This window comes from Trichomonas vaginalis, chromosome I (assembly GCF_026262505.1).
Source record: "Trichomonas vaginalis G3 chromosome I, whole genome shotgun sequence".
NCBI classification, from domain to species: domain Eukaryota; phylum Parabasalia; order Trichomonadida; family Trichomonadidae; genus Trichomonas; species Trichomonas vaginalis.
The window spans coordinates 3620529-3637776 of record NC_067203.1 but is presented as its reverse complement, the minus strand read 5'-3'; the positions used below and the strand labels follow the sequence as shown (position 1 = coordinate 3637776).

The 17248-nt window shown below is 31.2% G+C and overlaps 7 protein-coding genes across 7 annotated transcripts; 4 read left to right on the top strand and 3 right to left on the bottom strand.

Moving 5' to 3' along the window:
• Window positions 1–309: 309 nt before the first annotated feature.
• On the bottom strand, window positions 310–1699 carry TVAGG3_0923540 (uncharacterized protein; the record flags this gene model as incomplete). The annotated part of the gene is made up of 1 exon (XM_001330410.1): window positions 1352–1561. The coding sequence occupies one exon, from the start codon at window positions 1559–1561 to the stop codon at window positions 1352–1354; it is 210 nt and encodes a 69-aa protein (XP_001330445.1).
• A 127-nt stretch (window positions 1700–1826) lies between these two features.
• Window positions 1827–3152, bottom strand: TVAGG3_0923530 (spectrin binding; the record flags this gene model as incomplete). Its single annotated transcript, XM_001330409.1, has 1 exon — window positions 1827–3152. The coding sequence occupies one exon, from the start codon at window positions 3150–3152 to the stop codon at window positions 1827–1829; it is 1326 nt and encodes a 441-aa protein (XP_001330444.1).
• Window positions 3153–3571: 419 nt separating this feature from the next.
• Window positions 3572–7126, top strand: TVAGG3_0923520 (regulatory-associateD protein of MTOR family; the record flags this gene model as incomplete). The annotated part of the gene is made up of 1 exon (XM_001330408.1): window positions 3573–7121. The coding sequence occupies one exon, from the start codon at window positions 3573–3575 to the stop codon at window positions 7119–7121; it is 3549 nt and encodes a 1182-aa protein (XP_001330443.1).
• An 804-nt stretch (window positions 7127–7930) lies between these two features.
• On the top strand, window positions 7931–8200 carry TVAGG3_0923510 (protein of unknown function (DUF3447); the record flags this gene model as incomplete). The annotated part of the gene is made up of 1 exon (XM_001330407.1): window positions 7931–8200. One exon carries the CDS (start codon window positions 7931–7933, stop codon window positions 8198–8200), a length of 270 nt encoding a protein of 89 aa, XP_001330442.1.
• Window positions 8201–8786: 586 nt separating this feature from the next.
• TVAGG3_0923500 (cyclin-dependent kinase inhibitor 2C-related family) lies at window positions 8787–9248 on the top strand (the record flags this gene model as incomplete). Its single annotated transcript, XM_001330405.1, has 1 exon — window positions 8787–9248. One exon carries the CDS (start codon window positions 8787–8789, stop codon window positions 9246–9248), a length of 462 nt encoding a protein of 153 aa, XP_001330440.1.
• Window positions 9249–10115: 867 nt separating this feature from the next.
• TVAGG3_0923490 (uncharacterized protein) lies at window positions 10116–13400 on the top strand (the record flags this gene model as incomplete). The annotated part of the gene is made up of 1 exon (XM_001330404.1): window positions 10293–13103. The coding sequence occupies one exon, from the start codon at window positions 10293–10295 to the stop codon at window positions 13101–13103; it is 2811 nt and encodes a 936-aa protein (XP_001330439.1).
• Window positions 13401–14196: 796 nt separating this feature from the next.
• TVAGG3_0923480 (uncharacterized protein) lies at window positions 14197–14853 on the bottom strand (the record flags this gene model as incomplete). The annotated part of the gene is made up of 1 exon (XM_001330403.1): window positions 14197–14853. One exon carries the CDS (start codon window positions 14851–14853, stop codon window positions 14197–14199), a length of 657 nt encoding a protein of 218 aa, XP_001330438.1.
• Between the last annotated feature and the right edge of the window lie 2395 nt (window positions 14854–17248).

The following is a 17248-nucleotide window of genomic DNA, read 5'->3' as shown; positions in this document are numbered from 1 at the left end:
ATTTTTTAACTTATTCAGGGCAGAAAACAATAGACAACGTTGTATGGCCGAAGTTCAAACCAACAAGCAATGTATATGTTAAAAACATATTGTTGCGGTCCCATAAGATTTGGAAATGTCCTCCAACGATCGTTTTATATTTACAGATAAATTGATAAACTACCGTTTTTCCATAAAAATTGTACGAATTATTTCATTGAATCTATATGTAAAATAATGAAATATACATATTTCTTAGTTCTTATTTTTCAGGGAGATAATTCAATACTCGCTCGAACTTCAAATTGCTTCTAAAAGGTTAAACAATATAAATCACTCATTAATTTGCAGTTATTCGGAATTGAATTCATTTAAAAATTGAATAACAACTGTTTTAGAAGTTCTCAATTAATATAAACTATGTTTCTCTTCTTGCTGCAGCTGCTTGAAATAGATGAATCTGATTATCCAAAGAAGGTCATTCCAGAATGCAATGGAAAAGTATATACTTCAAATGCATGGATGCCATTTAAAGCAAAAAAGGATGTAATGTCACACAAGAATTACCAAAAGATGACGACGATGAAGATTCAAGTGGCTTGAGTGGTGGTGCTATTGCCGGAATAGTGATTGGCGTACTCTTAACTGTTTGCATTATTGCCATTTGTGTATACCTCTTTGTCTTTGGTGGTATGGAAAAGTTATTTGGTTCAACGGCAGCAAGTAATACAGCAGAACCTCCTCCAACTGCATAATTTCACTTTACTCTCCTTTGTTGTAAAATTTTAGATGCAATAATATCAAACACGCTCAAAATTATCAAAACATTTATTGATAATGTTTGTTTATAGAGTTAGGAACTTGTTCATATTCGAAGCAGTCTCAGGGATTTTTTTCCAAATCTTTAGACTTATTTTTGAAATCCTAATTTATGAAAAAATTAATAAACATTTATTTTTATATATCCCAATACTTATAGTTTACAAAATACTTTCAATTTAATAATTCATTTCGAAGTAAAACGTAAATTAATGCAAATGACAACTTTCAAGTTAGCTAATCCACATAATTCATGATTTTCAAGCTCATTGGTGCTGAAAAACGCCCGATTCAGCTGAGTATTTTCAATTTTGTCCAATTTTTAGGATAAAAAACAAAAATATTATAAAGTACATGGTATGTGAAAGAACATATAAACGAACAAACACCTTTTTGCAATAATATATAAGATGATTTGTTTGTTTTCGTGATATGCATCGAATTGTTTCAAATTGACGAAAATATGATCTATTCAATAGCCTATTTTCAGTATTTTTTCGTGCTGACATGTTGCTAAAATAGGAAAGGTTCCTATTATTAACTACCACAGAAATTAAATTAGTAGGCAACATTTTGATGAATGTGTGGTATTTAAATCTGCTGAAGTATCTGCCTTTTCTTCGCTGACTTGTTTGATTTGATCTTTATCAACTTCAGAACCCTCAACAATGAGGTGCATTTCATCAGAACTTACATCAGGCAAAAGCATGTATGGAGGACTATCTTCATCTTCACTAGACTTTAAGCTGGCTAATGAAGACATTGTGAATTTTTTGTTTGAAAAAAAAAAATCAATAAAAAGACGTTAGCATCATTGGGAGGATAAAATAATTAACAAAAATGATAATTAGTCTTCAAAATCATATAACAAATTATCCTTGATATGTATATTAGATATTCCGTGCTATTTTTGTTAAAAACTGTTGAATATTCTTAATTTTGCTAAATTATATAAGAAATTAAAAGCTATTTGTTTAGTAGTACAACAATTTAGTAATGCAACATTATGATATTCCAAAAATTTTCGATTATTTTTCTTCATTGATAATTGCACCATGTGAAATAAGTAATTCAACAATTTCTTCTCTATTATATTTTGCTGCATAATGAAGAGCGGTATATCCATCATTATTTTTTACATTGATATTTGCACCATGTGAAATAAGAAATTCGACTGCTTCTTTACTATTATACATTGCTGCAATATGAAGAGCGGTTTGCCCACTATTATCTATTTCATTGATATTTGCACCGTGTGAAATGAGAAATTCAGTCATTATTTCATTTTGATTCCGTTCTGCAATATGAAGAGCGGTTTGCCCACTATTATCTATTTCATTGATATTTGCACCATGTGAAATAAGGAATTCGACTGTTTTTTTACTATTTTTAGATACTGCAATGTGAAGAGCAGTTTGTCCTATTGTATATTTTGCATTGATATTTGGGCCAAGTGAAAGGAAAAATTCGCTTAAGGATGGTGTATCAAACATCGCTGAATAAACAAAACATTTGTAAAAATCATGAGTTTGATCGAAATAAACTAAAAATGATTCAAGATTTTTAAATTCTCCGCAATAATCTAGATTGATATTTATATTGTATTGATTCATCAAGAATGTAACAAAGTCAATGTTGTGTGAAATAATTGCATTCTTCATACATTCTTTATTTGGTTTTTGATATTTCAAACATTCATTCATGATTTCTGCATTTCTCCCTAAAAATGATAATTGAAGACATTCCTGAGAAATTTTTGCTTCGTTTTTCGTTATTAATATCTTGAAACAATCAATTGATCCGTAGTAACAACATAATTCAAGTAATGAATAACTTTTAAAAGATTCTGGGTATAAAACGCTATTCAGTTTTTTATTTTCGTCAAATTCTTCGCTTTCAATGAAGAAAATGAATCTTTCTTTGTTATCATACATAATTGCGCGGTAAATTGTATTTTCTAAATACATTTCGAAATTTTCTGATTTAATTTTTTCGAAATTACTAGACTTGTTTAATTTAATCCCATATTCTTTATAAAACAGGAAAATTGAAGCAAGTATAACATCTGTAACATCTTCGACGTGATAATCATCATAAATGAGTTTGACAAGATATAAATATGACTTTGTATAGCGATTATTATACGGAATAATATCTAAAATATCTTTGACTATATTTTGTGGAAGATATTTCTTTGAATCAATCAAGTCTATTTTGATCATTTTGTAAATCGAGCTTAATTCTTCTTCATTTTCCGTTTTCAGTTGATACAATGCTGTATATATATCGATATAGTATTTGTAGATACTTATCAATTCATAGAATTTATTTGGATGAAAGTTTGGATCAGACATTAGAAAATTTTAAACTAAAAATTCCATAAATCTTCCCGCCCCCCAAAAAGGGAAATTGGAAAAATTGTAAACTTTAAAATTTTTGGCGAAAACCTTAGCACGTCTAGGGACTCAGTTTGATGAAAAATTGTAAACTTTAAATTGGCAAAATAAATGCGGAAAATGTTCTAATGATTCTGAAATTTATGAGGTAATATTTCTGCACAACTGCATCACTAAGGTCCTCTATAGACAAACGTTAATGTATCAGACAAGCTTAGCTTAGGTATACAATGTTAAGAGTAAATATGCTTTGATTTTCTTGTTTTCTAAAATTCGTTACATCTGTACATATCTACAAAGTGGGTTTCTATTGTCATTGTTTTCCTTTGTAGTTTGTCAGAAAAAAGAAATCGAGATAAAAAAAATTGACATCTCACCATGAAGAGAACTGGGGCAATGAAATTTGATGAGTATGAAAGTTCAGGCTATGAATATTCGGATGGTGAGACTTCAGACGATCTGAAAAATGACAAACCTATTCAACAAAACCCAGTTAAACCAACAATTTTCAAAAAAAATGAACAACATATCCAATCAATCAACAAATCAATGATTGATGATTCTAAAAATGCCAGAATATCAACGTACAATGATAGTGATTACGATTTAGATCAAAAATTAGTAATAAATAAAGATTTTGTTTTTCCAGGTACACATTTAACAGAAAACGTCTTTATACTAATTGCCCATCCTGCTCAATTTTCAAAAGTTGAAGTAGAATACTCAGAAAAGAATCCTTATTACGCATGGCAATATACAAACGCTCCTCTTACAGATTTCTCAACCGGCGTGAATACTACATACAAATCAGCATATCAGAGTATCCATCCTTCATTTAAAGTTAATATTCTTGTATCTCCTTCAGCAGAAAAATTAAATCAACTTCAAAACTTCAGAAGAGACGCAATACCATCTCGCGTTATCTTCCATTACATCGGATACGGATTCCCGCAAGTGGATAAGTCGAACATTTTCCTTTGCGATGGAAAACCAAACGTTTTCAGACCATATCCAGCGAGAAAAATCTTCGAGAACCTCAAAACACCCTCATTCTTTATCTTCGATTGCAATAACGCAGGTGCAATGCTTCAAGTTTTCGATTCAACAGCAAATAAACAAAAATTAAAGAATAAATCGCCAACATCATCGCAAAAAATCTTTACTGGATTACCAAACATACAGTCAGACTCCAACTGGGACGATTGGATCTGTTTATGCGCAACTGACGTAAATGAAACTTTGCCAACGAATGCACAGCTTCCTCGTGATTTCCTTACCACCTGTTTATTCTCTCCAGTTGCAATGTCGATATTATGTCACATTATACAGTATTACCATACATCTTTTCCTGATCCCGGATTTCCTCTAAATGAGATCAACGGAATTCTTGCCTTTGGCGACAAAATGCATCGCCAGCAACTAGAAGATATCCTCTGTGGTTTAACAGACGCAATTGCCTCGGATTGCCTTAAACCTCAATTATATAAAAATCTTTTCAGACAAGATCCAGCCATTGCCACTTTCTTTCGTAATTTTATTCTCTCGCAATATTTACTTGCTCCTTACGACGTACATCCCGTTTCTTATCCCTCATTTGCAAGTATGACCCGCCATCCGCTCTGGCTTCAATGGAGAACTTCAATCGACCAATGGATCACCTCTACATTGACTCCTCTTCCTTCATTCGCCACAGATTTCTTCGGACATGCAATTAACAGTTTTCAACATTATTTGTCCACGAAACTTGACTCGCGAATGAAAATGTTCCTTGTAACAATATTGTGCCATGTTCCTTTCTCAGAAGTAGCGAATAATCCCAAATGTTTCCCACTTTTGGCAAAATTTGCTTCAAGATCTAAAGAAAACCGACAAAAACTTGCCCAATCCATCATTTTCAAGCCATGTTTCCTTTTATTGAGTAATACAAAGAACACGGAAGAGTTCAACAGTCTTTGTTACATCATTTTCTCGATGTTATACGAAAATTCCGGATTTATTTCCGAAATCCGAAATGACATCGATTACCAACTGTTACTTCGCTATGTTTTTGATACATCCATCAGTGAAAAGACTCGTACAATCATTTGTGGCATCATTACATTGTTAGTTTCCAATTTAAACAACATAAATCCATTCATTAACAACAAAGAATTTCATTCCAAACTGAAGAACGTTATTTCCACAGCGAGTAGTCCATTATTACATTGGATTTTGTTGTTAATGAGTCAATCATTTAATGGTATTTCCATTGATCCTGATTGTTTCGTTCCTGATTCCATTCATTTCCAAATTTCTCTTTCCATTTTCCATGGAATATTTTGGTGTAGAGCTGCAGCAATCAATGCTTTACAATCGTATTTCCAACAAGGCGATCAAATCATTAATTTGCACTTGATATTAATGATACTTCCTTCTTTCATGGATTGTTCTTATACTGTTAGAATGCAGTTAGTTAATGCTTGTGCGAAGTTTCTCCATCAAAACGCAGAAATGTTTATAATCGGATACAGAAAATCACAAGTTGTTAACTCTGCAGCAACATTCTCACAGTTGTTCGCTTTATGGTACGATGACATGAAGCTAAACACATTGAAACAGAACTTTTCGGAGTTCTTATTGAAATTGGATGAAGTTGCACACAGAAATGATTCGATTTCTCACATTTGTACTATTGTTTATTACATCATTGACATGTTATCTCATGATCCTCATCCTTTCGTTAAAAAGAGAGCAACGATTTTCAGAGGATATTTCCAGAGATTGACAATGAGTAACCATGGAACAAATAACGAAGGAAGACCTCATTCTGTGTCTCCGCCTTTCGCTTTAGATAATCTTCAAAAAGGACAAAAAGTGTCATTTTCTGAAGATGAAAGTGAACATACAGAAGATACAGAAATCTTCCCATCTGATATAACAAATGACTCTCTTTTGAGTTCTTCAATACAGAACCTTTTAAGAGCTGGACCTGATTGGATTGAACAACCAAAAATTGAGAACAAAAGTGAAATGAGCACTTATTCATTGAAAATACAATCAACATTAGTTGCTGAAGGAAGATTGTTTAAGTTCTCACCAACGCATATTGATTTCGATCCAATAAGTTTGGATTCAGCTGTAGCAACAAGCAACAAATTCATTTTCTCTGTTGACGAAACGAATAAAATCGTCAACAAAATCAGATTGTCTGATTACGACATCACTGATTTGCAATGCACAAGAATCGGAAATGACAAAGTTGTTGTTGCTTCAACAGGTGATGGATGCGTTCATCTATGGAATCCTTCTTATTCAACACCTTTCTGTTCATTCAGAGCTGACGCGAATTACAACATTGACAACATCGCGCAGTTGTGTCGTTGCAAAGGCGATAAACTGTTCACAACAAGAGGAAATAGTGGTATCGCAATGTGGGATATCACGAAACAGATGCTTGTTGGTGAATGGCCATCAGAAGAACAACACATCGCTAGCGCAATGTGCTTGAGTCCTTCAAATGAAAACATGATTTACGTCGGATACGCGAATGGATATTTGAATGCTGTTGATATAAGAGATCCAGATGCACACGTCAGGAGATTGACAATTACTCTTGGAGATAGAATATCTCAGTTGTCTGCAAGCGGAGAACTGATTTATGCAAGTACTCCTGGAGGAAAATGTGCAATTTGGAACATTGGAGAAGCAACATTAAGTACATTGAGAATTCCTCAGGGACCTCCTAAACATTTCATTGCACATAAGCATCTTCCTTTGTTGTTCACTAATGATAATGTGTCTAGTCCTCAATGCTGCGGCCCTGATGGATTACCTCTCATGCAGTTTATAGATGTTCCTTCACAGTGTATATTCACTGTACATCCAACATTGCCTGCAATAGCTTTCGCTTCTTCAGCAGGAGATATGTATACTTATATGTTACAATAATTTTTAATTTTTATAATAAATTTTGTTTATTTTTTTATTATTATATTATCTTAATTTCCTTCTATTTCAAGCAAATGAATATTGGTGAACATGAAAATAAGCATGTTGACTTTAATTGCTAAATATTATAAGTTAACGTAGAATATTATGAGCTGTAACAACTCATATATAAAATTTTGCTTTGTGCTAATTAATATGATAATCTAAGAGAGTTTGTTTTCTCCTCGTCGAACTTTGTCCAGTACGAATTTTTGTAAAAAAGTTTACTTATCAGGTCCTCTTTATGAGATGTTTATTCTAAATTTATATAAGATAATGCTGTTCATTCGACATTACATTTAGTTTATTATTGTGATTTGTTATTTCAAATAAATTTTGATAATATCCTGTGTGAGAATAGTTGAAATGAGGATATTAGCTAATGGAAAGTAATTTTGTTGTTGAAATTCGTATCAAATGCTACTGTTAAGATATCAAAGACATATCTAAATTAATTTTGTGATTCCATATTAAGGTATGTATTTGGCGTTAATTGTATTCAATTCTTTTATTATATATGCTTTTCACGTGCAACATATAATGATATTTGTAGAGAAAACAGATATAATAAAAGGATTGAAACATGCTTACTTCACATAATAAATTTTAGAGATATTTTAGTCGATAAATTGCAAGTACATGTTGTTTTCGGCATTTCGATCAGTTAATTTCAGCATGCTTAGCATTTTAACATGGAACTTTTTTTAACAATGGATTAAAAAAATATTTTATAAGGTAAAATAGTGATTTCGGACTGTTAAATTTTTTTCATGTCCAATCAAAACATTCGTCCAGATAAATACAATGAACTGAGAAGTGCCAATAAATACTACATCGATTCATACGCTGCATTGTATCAGTTAAAAACAGAAAATGAAGAAGATTTAAGCTCAATTTACAAAATGATCAAAGCAGAATTGATTGATTCAAAGAAATATTGTCCACAATATCTTATTAAAGATATTTTTAACATCATTCCTTATAATAACCGCTATACAAAGTCATACTTGAAACTTGTAAAACTCATTACTGATGATTAAGTTAATGATGGTACCTGGTATTAATTCTTTTTCTAATTACCTATTTTATGAAGAATACGGAATTAATTTGGGCATCACAATATATAACGAGACAGAAATTCAAAATCTCAAAATTCATTCAGAAGATACAATATTCAGAGCAATAATGTATGATGATAAAGAAAAATTCATTTACTTCACAGAAAGTAATGGATTTTTTAAAGATCAAGCTTTCGAAAGCGATTTATATCCATGTTCTGGATTAGGATATTCATTACTTGATTTATGTTGTTACCATGGAGCAGTTGGTTGTTTCAAGTTATTAAGAACAAAATTTAACTCAGAAATAACTCAACAATGTCTAGAATTATCATTTTTAGGCGGAAATCAAGAGATCATGAGTGAATGTTTGAAATATCAAACACCAGATGAAAAATGCATGGAATATGCAATTATTTCACACAATATTGATTTTGTTACTTTCTTGATGAATGAATACAATATTCAAATCAGATTAACTTAATGCGGAGAATATAAAAATCTTGAATCATTTTTAGTTTACTTCGATCAAACTAATGATATTGACAAATCTTTTGTTTATTCAACGATGTTTGGTATTCTATCTTTGTGTGAATATTTACTTTCACATGGAGCAAATATCAATGCAAAAGATAGTACTGGACAAACCGCACTTCATAAAGCAGCAAAAAATAATAATAAAGAAGTAGCCGAACTTCTCCTTTCACATGGCATAAATATCAATGAGAAAGATAATTATGGAGAAGCTGCTCTTCATAAAGCAACATGGAATAATAATAAAGATGTAGTCGAACTTCTTCTTTCACACGGTTCAAATATCAATGAGAAAGATAGCTATGGAAAAACAACTCTTCATTTAGCAGCAGAACATAATTATAAAGATGTAGTCGAACTTCTCCTTTCACACGGTGCAAATGTCAATGAGAAAGATGACTATGGAAGAACAGCCCTTCGTATTGCAACATATATGAATTTTAAAGAAATAGCCGAGATCCTCATCTCACATGATGCAAATATTAATGAGAAATAAGACGATAGAAAAAGATAATATATTTAATAATTTAAATTTGAACTTTTTGTGGTGCATGAATGAGTAGAGTCCATCCATTTTTATCCTTTTCTTCTTTATTGGCTTATTAAAGTTTATTTATATTTTTTAATCAAATATAATGCAAAATTAAGTGGAGTATATCCATAATGTTTTAGTTATATATATATAGTTTGTAAATGAATCCGGTGTATTTACAAATAAACCATGCAAATAAAACTTCCATTTAGATTGTCATTAGAAATGAAACAGCAAAGGTTAATACAAACTGGACTATGTTGAAAACAATAACCAGCCCAGTGGTAACATTTTGTTTTTGTGATGGTAGAGTGCTAATCCGTTTGAATGATATACACTGGAAACTCCGGTGTAATGAGAGCTCATATCTCAGTTATTTAATGAAATATATATATAATATATAATAGCTTGTGCATATTTTATCATAAAACGATAGCATTATTCTTTGGGAGACTGGATATAAACAAAAATTAAGTGTGCACTTACGCCCCTATGATGGGGCCTTCAGATCTATAAGGTTAATTTTCAAATTGCTTCACGCCAGTTGTAAAAAAAGGCAAAAGTGCAGCCTTAATTTTTTTTGATGGTGGTGTCAGTTTTTCATCAAACAAAAAAAGTTTTAGAATATTATTTGATGAAATATCCCATGAAATTGTTTAATGGAATTGCCCCTTTCATTCTATGGGCATAATATACTTTATAGAATCTAATAGATATAATAGCCATTCTATATCATGCCTATTTTTATATAGAAATGATTAGGTTTACTATTTTTACGTTTTTTAAAATTAAGAAGGGTCATACACCTTATCAATAAAAATTTTTAAACAGAAAAAAATGAGTAAGCGGCCTTTTATCTCAGACCCGAAGGTAATAACATTTAGAGACTTTACTATTGGAGAAGAAATGGAGGCTACTTTCAATGTATTGAATGTTTCCTTTGCTAAATCAACTTTTAAATATATCGGTTTTGATGATGAATACAAATCATTATTTAATTGTGATTTTATGCCACCTGGACAAATAACACCAGGAAATTCATCGAAAATAAAGCTGAAATTCACACCGACGTATAACTCAATCATTAAATGTCAAATGCACTTTAATTCACCAAACGGACCGTTCGATGTTGACATAGAATGCATGCCAAAAACAGTCGATATTCAAATTGAGCCTTTTACAACTTTAAATTTCGGCAAAGTGGTTTTAGGCGAAGATTTAGATATGCCAATAACAATTAGAAATACAGGTGCTTTGCAAGCAGAATGGAATCTTTCGGTCAGACAAGCTACATCTGATAAACAATTTATTTCAGTTGATCACGCAGACCAGATACTGAATTTTACATTAAAACATGGTATGATAGATGGATATAGTCAAAGTGGCATAACAGTTAATTTCAAACCAGAAAAACCTTGCAGTGTTTTATATGAATTACGATTTAAGTTTACTTCTCCCACAAATGCATTCGACACATTTACAAAATCGATAAATTTAGAGGCCACAGGCTTGGATGTGCCAATTTATCTTGAAGACAGTCATCTAAATTTCGGAGTTTGTTTTTATAATGAATTATATCGTCAAAGTTTAATAGCTCACAATAGGAGTGAATATGCTCAAAGATTCACCATAGAAATTCCTTCAACTTTAGAAAAATTTATTGAATTTACGCCTCAAACAGGTTTCGTTCAGACAGAAACACCTTTACAGATAGTTGTTAAGCTTAGAACATCCCATAAATTGGCGCAATACTATCCAGCAGACCAAGTTACAGTTCCTTTTGTGATGCATATTATTAATCAGCCATTACCTGTCAAATTTGATATAACGTTTACATCGTCACCAACTAAATTATTATTAGAGCCATCATCGCTTGATTTTGGCACTTTTTATACAACAGAATCGAAATCTCGCACGTTAAGCATCACAAGTTCCCTCAGAGTCCCTGTTGATTATGGATTCGTGAAGAACCCTCAAGGAATAACAATCTCTCCATTCGATGGCTACGGAGTTATTTTACCAGGCGAAACAATTGAATGTGATGTCACTTTTCAATCAAAATTAGCAAAAACGCATAATTTTGAGCTAACTTTAATTACTTTGCAAGGTTCTAAATTTGTTATCAAATGTACTGCCAATGTCATAGAGAGTCCCGTTGTTTTAAACTCTGCATCTCTTCAATTTGAAACAACTCCTCTCGGGGAATCTTCAACACAAAGTATCACTGTCAAAAACACCAAAAATCAAGCAGTTGATTTCCAAATTGAGCCAGCAGAAGGTTTTGTATTTGATCCTGTTGTTGGTACAATTCCTGCTTGCGGATTTGCACCAATAATTGTTCTTTTTGACCCTCCTTTGCCATTGAAACCTTCTGAAGCCCCTGAAGTCAATTTAAACGCTACAACAAAATCTCATGGAACAAAAAGAGAAGGAAAACATTCTTCAAGTTCATCCAAGCACCGAAAATCGAAGAAATCAGAGGATAGCGTAATAATGGAAAGTGAAGGAGAAAAGAATTTGATTATTTCTACTGATTTTACATATAAATTATTTAGTCAAAACATTGCTTTGTTTTGGAGAACGAAAACAACAAATGGAAGGCATCATATACAGATCAAAGGATCTTCTGTTCTTCCTACTTTGTTTGTTACTGCAGTTACCATCAATAAACAAGAAAAAAGAACTGACGAATTTATTGATTTGGCTTTGAGAAGAATTGATTTCGGAACTGTTGCTTTAGGACAAAGTATGGATGCAATTGTTGAAGTAAGAAGCATAAGCAGACACCCATTGACATTAAACTATGAATGCGAAAGTGGTAGTTTCGAAGTTTTGTCTCCAACAACGGAAATTCAGCCTCAATCAACAACAAATGTTAGAGTTAGATTTACTCCATCTTCTGCTTTAGTTTTTCGGGCAAAAGCAGTTATTAAATGCCCAACAAGACAAAATTGCAGGATAACATTGAGTGTTGTTGGAAGAGGTGCTGCTCCTTCAATAAATATGAGCCAAACATCTTTAGATTTCGGAAATGTCATGGTTGGTCATCCTATAACAAAAAGTTTGTCAGTTATCAATGATGGATCATTTGAATTACAATTCTTCTATAAAATTATGCCAAAAGAAGGTGCAAGGTTCAATAATTCAAGCGGAACTCCTGCATTTTCAATTGTTTCAAACAGTGAATGGCTTGCTCCAGGACAAACTGGTGAAGCTTCTGTTGTTTTCTCCCCAGATACTGATCGACAAGATTTTGAAGCGATTTTTGTTGTTTCTGCCGGAGAAGATGGGCAAAAGAGAGAAGTTCCTATTAAGGCATCATCATGGCCATATCAGATGTTTGTCTCTGGGGGAATTGAAGAGCCAAGAATTAGAACAATGTTTGATCATTCACTTCTGGATGAACCTATTTTCAGACAGTCAATTATTTGCGAAATGGCTTATCCAGGGGAAAAATCGACTTGTTCTATAACAATTGGTGCTGCTTTGCTCGGAGATGAACAGAAAAAGAGCAATGCTGATTATAGCTTTGATAATATAACAACACAAGGATTCACTGTTAGTTCTCAAAGAGCAAATATCGAACCAGGTTCATCAACTGTTGTTACTTTTGAATATTCTCCTCCTTCAAATACTTTGTTGCAAGTTGGACAATGGGTTGTTGGGGAAACCAATTTGAATCTGAAGTGTGGAGAATTCTCTAGAAAAGTTCCTGTGAAACTGAAATGTTTGATCAATATGCAACAATCTGCAGATTTATCAGCAACTGTCAAACAAGCTAATACCAAACAGCAGAGAAAGAAACCATCAAGAAAATAAGAAATATTATTTTTTATTATTATTATTGTTTGTTTATAAAAACTAAAAATTACTTAAAACAATTATTATTGTTTGTTTGATTATGTGTGCAAAATAGGTTGAACGCTTAGATAGTGGTAGAATGAGACTATATGAGGTGTGTTATATTATGTCAAGAGATTAGAATACGAAGTGAGTATATATGCGCTTTTGTCACAGGTTTATATGTGGGGATAGCGCAGAAAAATCTGTGAAGGAGTTCAGTACACGAAAAAAAGTTATTTATAACATTAAAAAAAAAATGGTAATTAAGTAAACTCTTATATCTTAGACTTTTCAATTTTATTTTTTATTTCTTCATTCATATCTCAAGTATAGGTTACAATTCATTTCATCAATGACTTATTTTCAAATCATTCGCCAAAATTGATTAATTTCGCAGATTCATGTTGTTAAACCTTGCATCATATCAAATAGAGATTAAATATTTATATTAGTAATAAACACATGATGATTTCATGGGAAATTCAAAAATAAAACTTTTATTTATCTCATTTTGGAATATTCTATAAAATCTATCAAGAAAGCTTCTACGCCCATCAAATAAGAAAATATCAGTATTTCAGCAATGAGTCTTATTTGCGTTGTTATCAGATTTAAGTGAAAAAAGCTTTTTCTATATTTGTATCATGAATTTAAAGTAACATGTACATATATAAAGTAACATGTACATATATAAAGTACATATATAATCATGATCGACCATCACAGATTTGGCCCAAATTTGTGTGGCATACTGTCTAGGAATGAGGTAACATTGTGCTGATATTAGTTTTTGAATATCTGTTAATTATATGTCTGTGGTGAAAAAATGCTATTTTAGAACCATGGTAGGGGTCATGAAAAATTTTCAATTGTTGGAAAATACAGGATATTTTTTCACGAAATATCAAATATCGATGAGCACATTTTATACATATCCTTTTCTATCTATTTATATGCAGTAAAAAATGGTAAATATTGAAGTAATGGAGGAAATTTAATCTGATGATCCAGAAAATTATGATTTTAATAAGATACAAATCTTTTAAAAACTTGTATAAATCGATATAATTCATGCAAGTCGTTCATATAATCTGTTTGTTGGTGCATCATTGAAGCGATAAGGTTCAATTTCAATTTCTTCCATATTGCCGTTGTCACTGCCTAATTTGTTGCTTTTCTCATTTTGTTCGGCTATTTCAATTTGGGGAATTAGAAGTTGCGTAAACTGCCTAATTAAAGTTGAAATATTTATATCCAGATCTGCACAGTCTTCTTTTAAGCATTCATCTTCACTTATTTCTTTGGGAAGAATTGTTTCAGAGCTGAAAAATGAATACCAATGTTGCTTTGGCTTTGGTTTGCTTTCAATGTCTTGAATAAACTTTTTGTATTTGGATAGCCTTTGCATTTCTCTTTGATATGTTAAGTAAGAACTGTAGTACGAATTTGCGAAAGTTTTACAGAGTTGTGAAAAACTTTGAACAATTTCATTGCTTGGTGTGTAATATTTCAAGTATGCACTATAAACATTGATAAGCGTTTCAAAACTTCGACATTCAGCGAGCATTTTATCTGACATTGCACGGAACTTTTTCAATACAGAAATATTATACTTGTATATAATTCGGTGATCTTCAATCAATTCTGGTAGATGAGATTCTACAAAATGAATAACTTCCATGAAAGAATTGTAACTAATAATATCATAGTTAATTGGAGAACTCATGAAAATTAAAAATGATATTAAAAATTTTAATTTAACCGAAATTTTCACAGAATTTTTGTATAATTGATTTTGATTGTATTATTATAATTTGGTGGTATTTTTATAAATTTTAAAGTCTCGTCAAACTTTTCAATGTTCGAATTTTAAAAAGTTTAAGGGTTCTCTCCAACGATAGGTAAACTTAGTGTCACTTTTTAAAGATTTTAAAAACAATTTTAAAAATAGAGCCGATATTGGCAGAGTGAGGAGATTAATAATTTCATCAGACTATTTCAGAGGGTTGAGTTTGAGAAAAAAAAATACCACCTCCACTAAGCAAAATTAAACCAAGTTCCCAAAGCCCACCCGCCGGTTTTACACCACCCCCGTCTCCACCACCTCCACCAAGCAAATTTATTATACTTGTATATAATTCGGTGATCTTCTATAAATTCCGGTAGATGAGTACCTACAAAATAAACAGCACCCATGAAAGAATTGTAACTAATAATATCAGAGTTAACAGCAGAACTCATGAAAATTAAAAATGATATTACCCAGATTTGCTTTACTTTTACCACCTCTCGAAAGCTGGGGACACCGCCTATCGTTGGGAGTAGCTATTAAATAGAACCACCAAGGGCATTTTTCGAACTGCCGGTGTAGTATAGTTGAAACATCGGACATTTTGATTCATTATGCCAAGGTTTGATTCCAATTTAGCGGAATTTTTTCTTTTTTGGATCATGAATTTTTTTTTGGGTCACTATAAGATTTGTTTCATGTTCTAAATCTGCTGCATATGTAATCTATTTTTATTTACCTATTTTTTAAAAATCTATTGGATTGCCAAATTTGAATATATTTAAAATCATAAAAATCCAAAAAAACTATAAATATATGTTTTATGCATAGTGCTGATACTCAAATATCAGATTACTTAGATCCATGAATAATATCCGAATTTTTTTTCTTAAAATTAAACTTCAAAACTTCTTCCAATCTTATTCTTAATCAATTGTAAATTTTTAAAACCATTTTTTAAAATAATTTTGCGTAAATTTTATTCTCATGTTGTTTTAATCGAAAATTGATACATTTTCAAAAAAATAATATTGACTTATGAAATTCATTTTTAAGGTGAAATAGTATTGTTTTTATTAAAGTATATGAATAATATATAAAAAATTAATGAATAATATAAGCAGATTTTTAGTTTACAAAACAAATATGAGCAATGCAATTTCAAACTTCTGCTGGCAATTTCGATATTGCTCAAGTTTGTAGTATTTGTGATACCTATAACATCGGCTTAATCAAAATTCGATTTTCTTATGAGTTATTGAGAAAATTTGATTGCAATGAGAAGGATTTCGACGTTTTGATAAACTAAGAGCTGAGCTTTAGGGGTTCAGTTCATTTATGGCTGTAGTTTGATGCGTAGATCTCTTTTTATTGTAAATTCTTTCAGCATGGAGATCGAGAATGAATCTTTTGAGAACTTTATGAGTTTTTACACCCGTAAAGAGGTCCTTCGAGGAAAGATAGTCCAGACTACATGAAGATGTGGGTTAACCAAAAAAATCCGATGGTTTCCCCATATTCATGTAGATCTTCGAAAAAATGAGCACCAAAAAAGCCAAAAAAATAGGCTTTTTATTGGATTTGTACACTAGATCAATAATCTATTTAGGATCTGACACTCTTTTTAGCCAGAGATATGAGGTCCTTTCTAGGAAAACGATCTATTCATCCATAAAAAAAATGAATTATCGTTTTCCCCAGAAATTACATGGGGAGTGGTAAAAGTAAAGCAAATCTGGGTAAAAATTTTAATTTAACCGAAATTTTCACAGAATTTTTGTATAATTGATTTTGATTGTATTATTATAATTTGGTGGTATTTTTATAAATTTTAAAGTCTCGTCAAACTTTTCAATGTTTGAATTTTAACAAGACTGTTATGTAGAATTTCAGACTGGCAAAGGTTCAAGAGCGGGTCGCCTTATTTTTTTATTTCTTTAATTTAATAAAGACTCTTATTATCAGACTATACTTGATATCGTTGAGAAACATATTTCACACACTTTGTATGAATATTGAATTAATTCAGAAAATAAGTCTCAAAAATTTTGAATCATCAGCACAATAAATTGAATGACCGCTAGGTTTCATTCAATTAAAAATAGTGCCAAATAATATATTATGCAAGATATTGCGAAATATTTTTGATAACTTGTAAAAAAAGTGTAAACTTCAGAATACACAATAATATATTATTTGGATACTATATATAGTTACAAATATTAATGCCACTCAAAAAATCACGATTCAATTTTTCTCGAAATCTAGCCTTGAAATGTATATTAATTTTACTAAATATAAGCATTATCTTATATGCTAATGGACTTTTTGC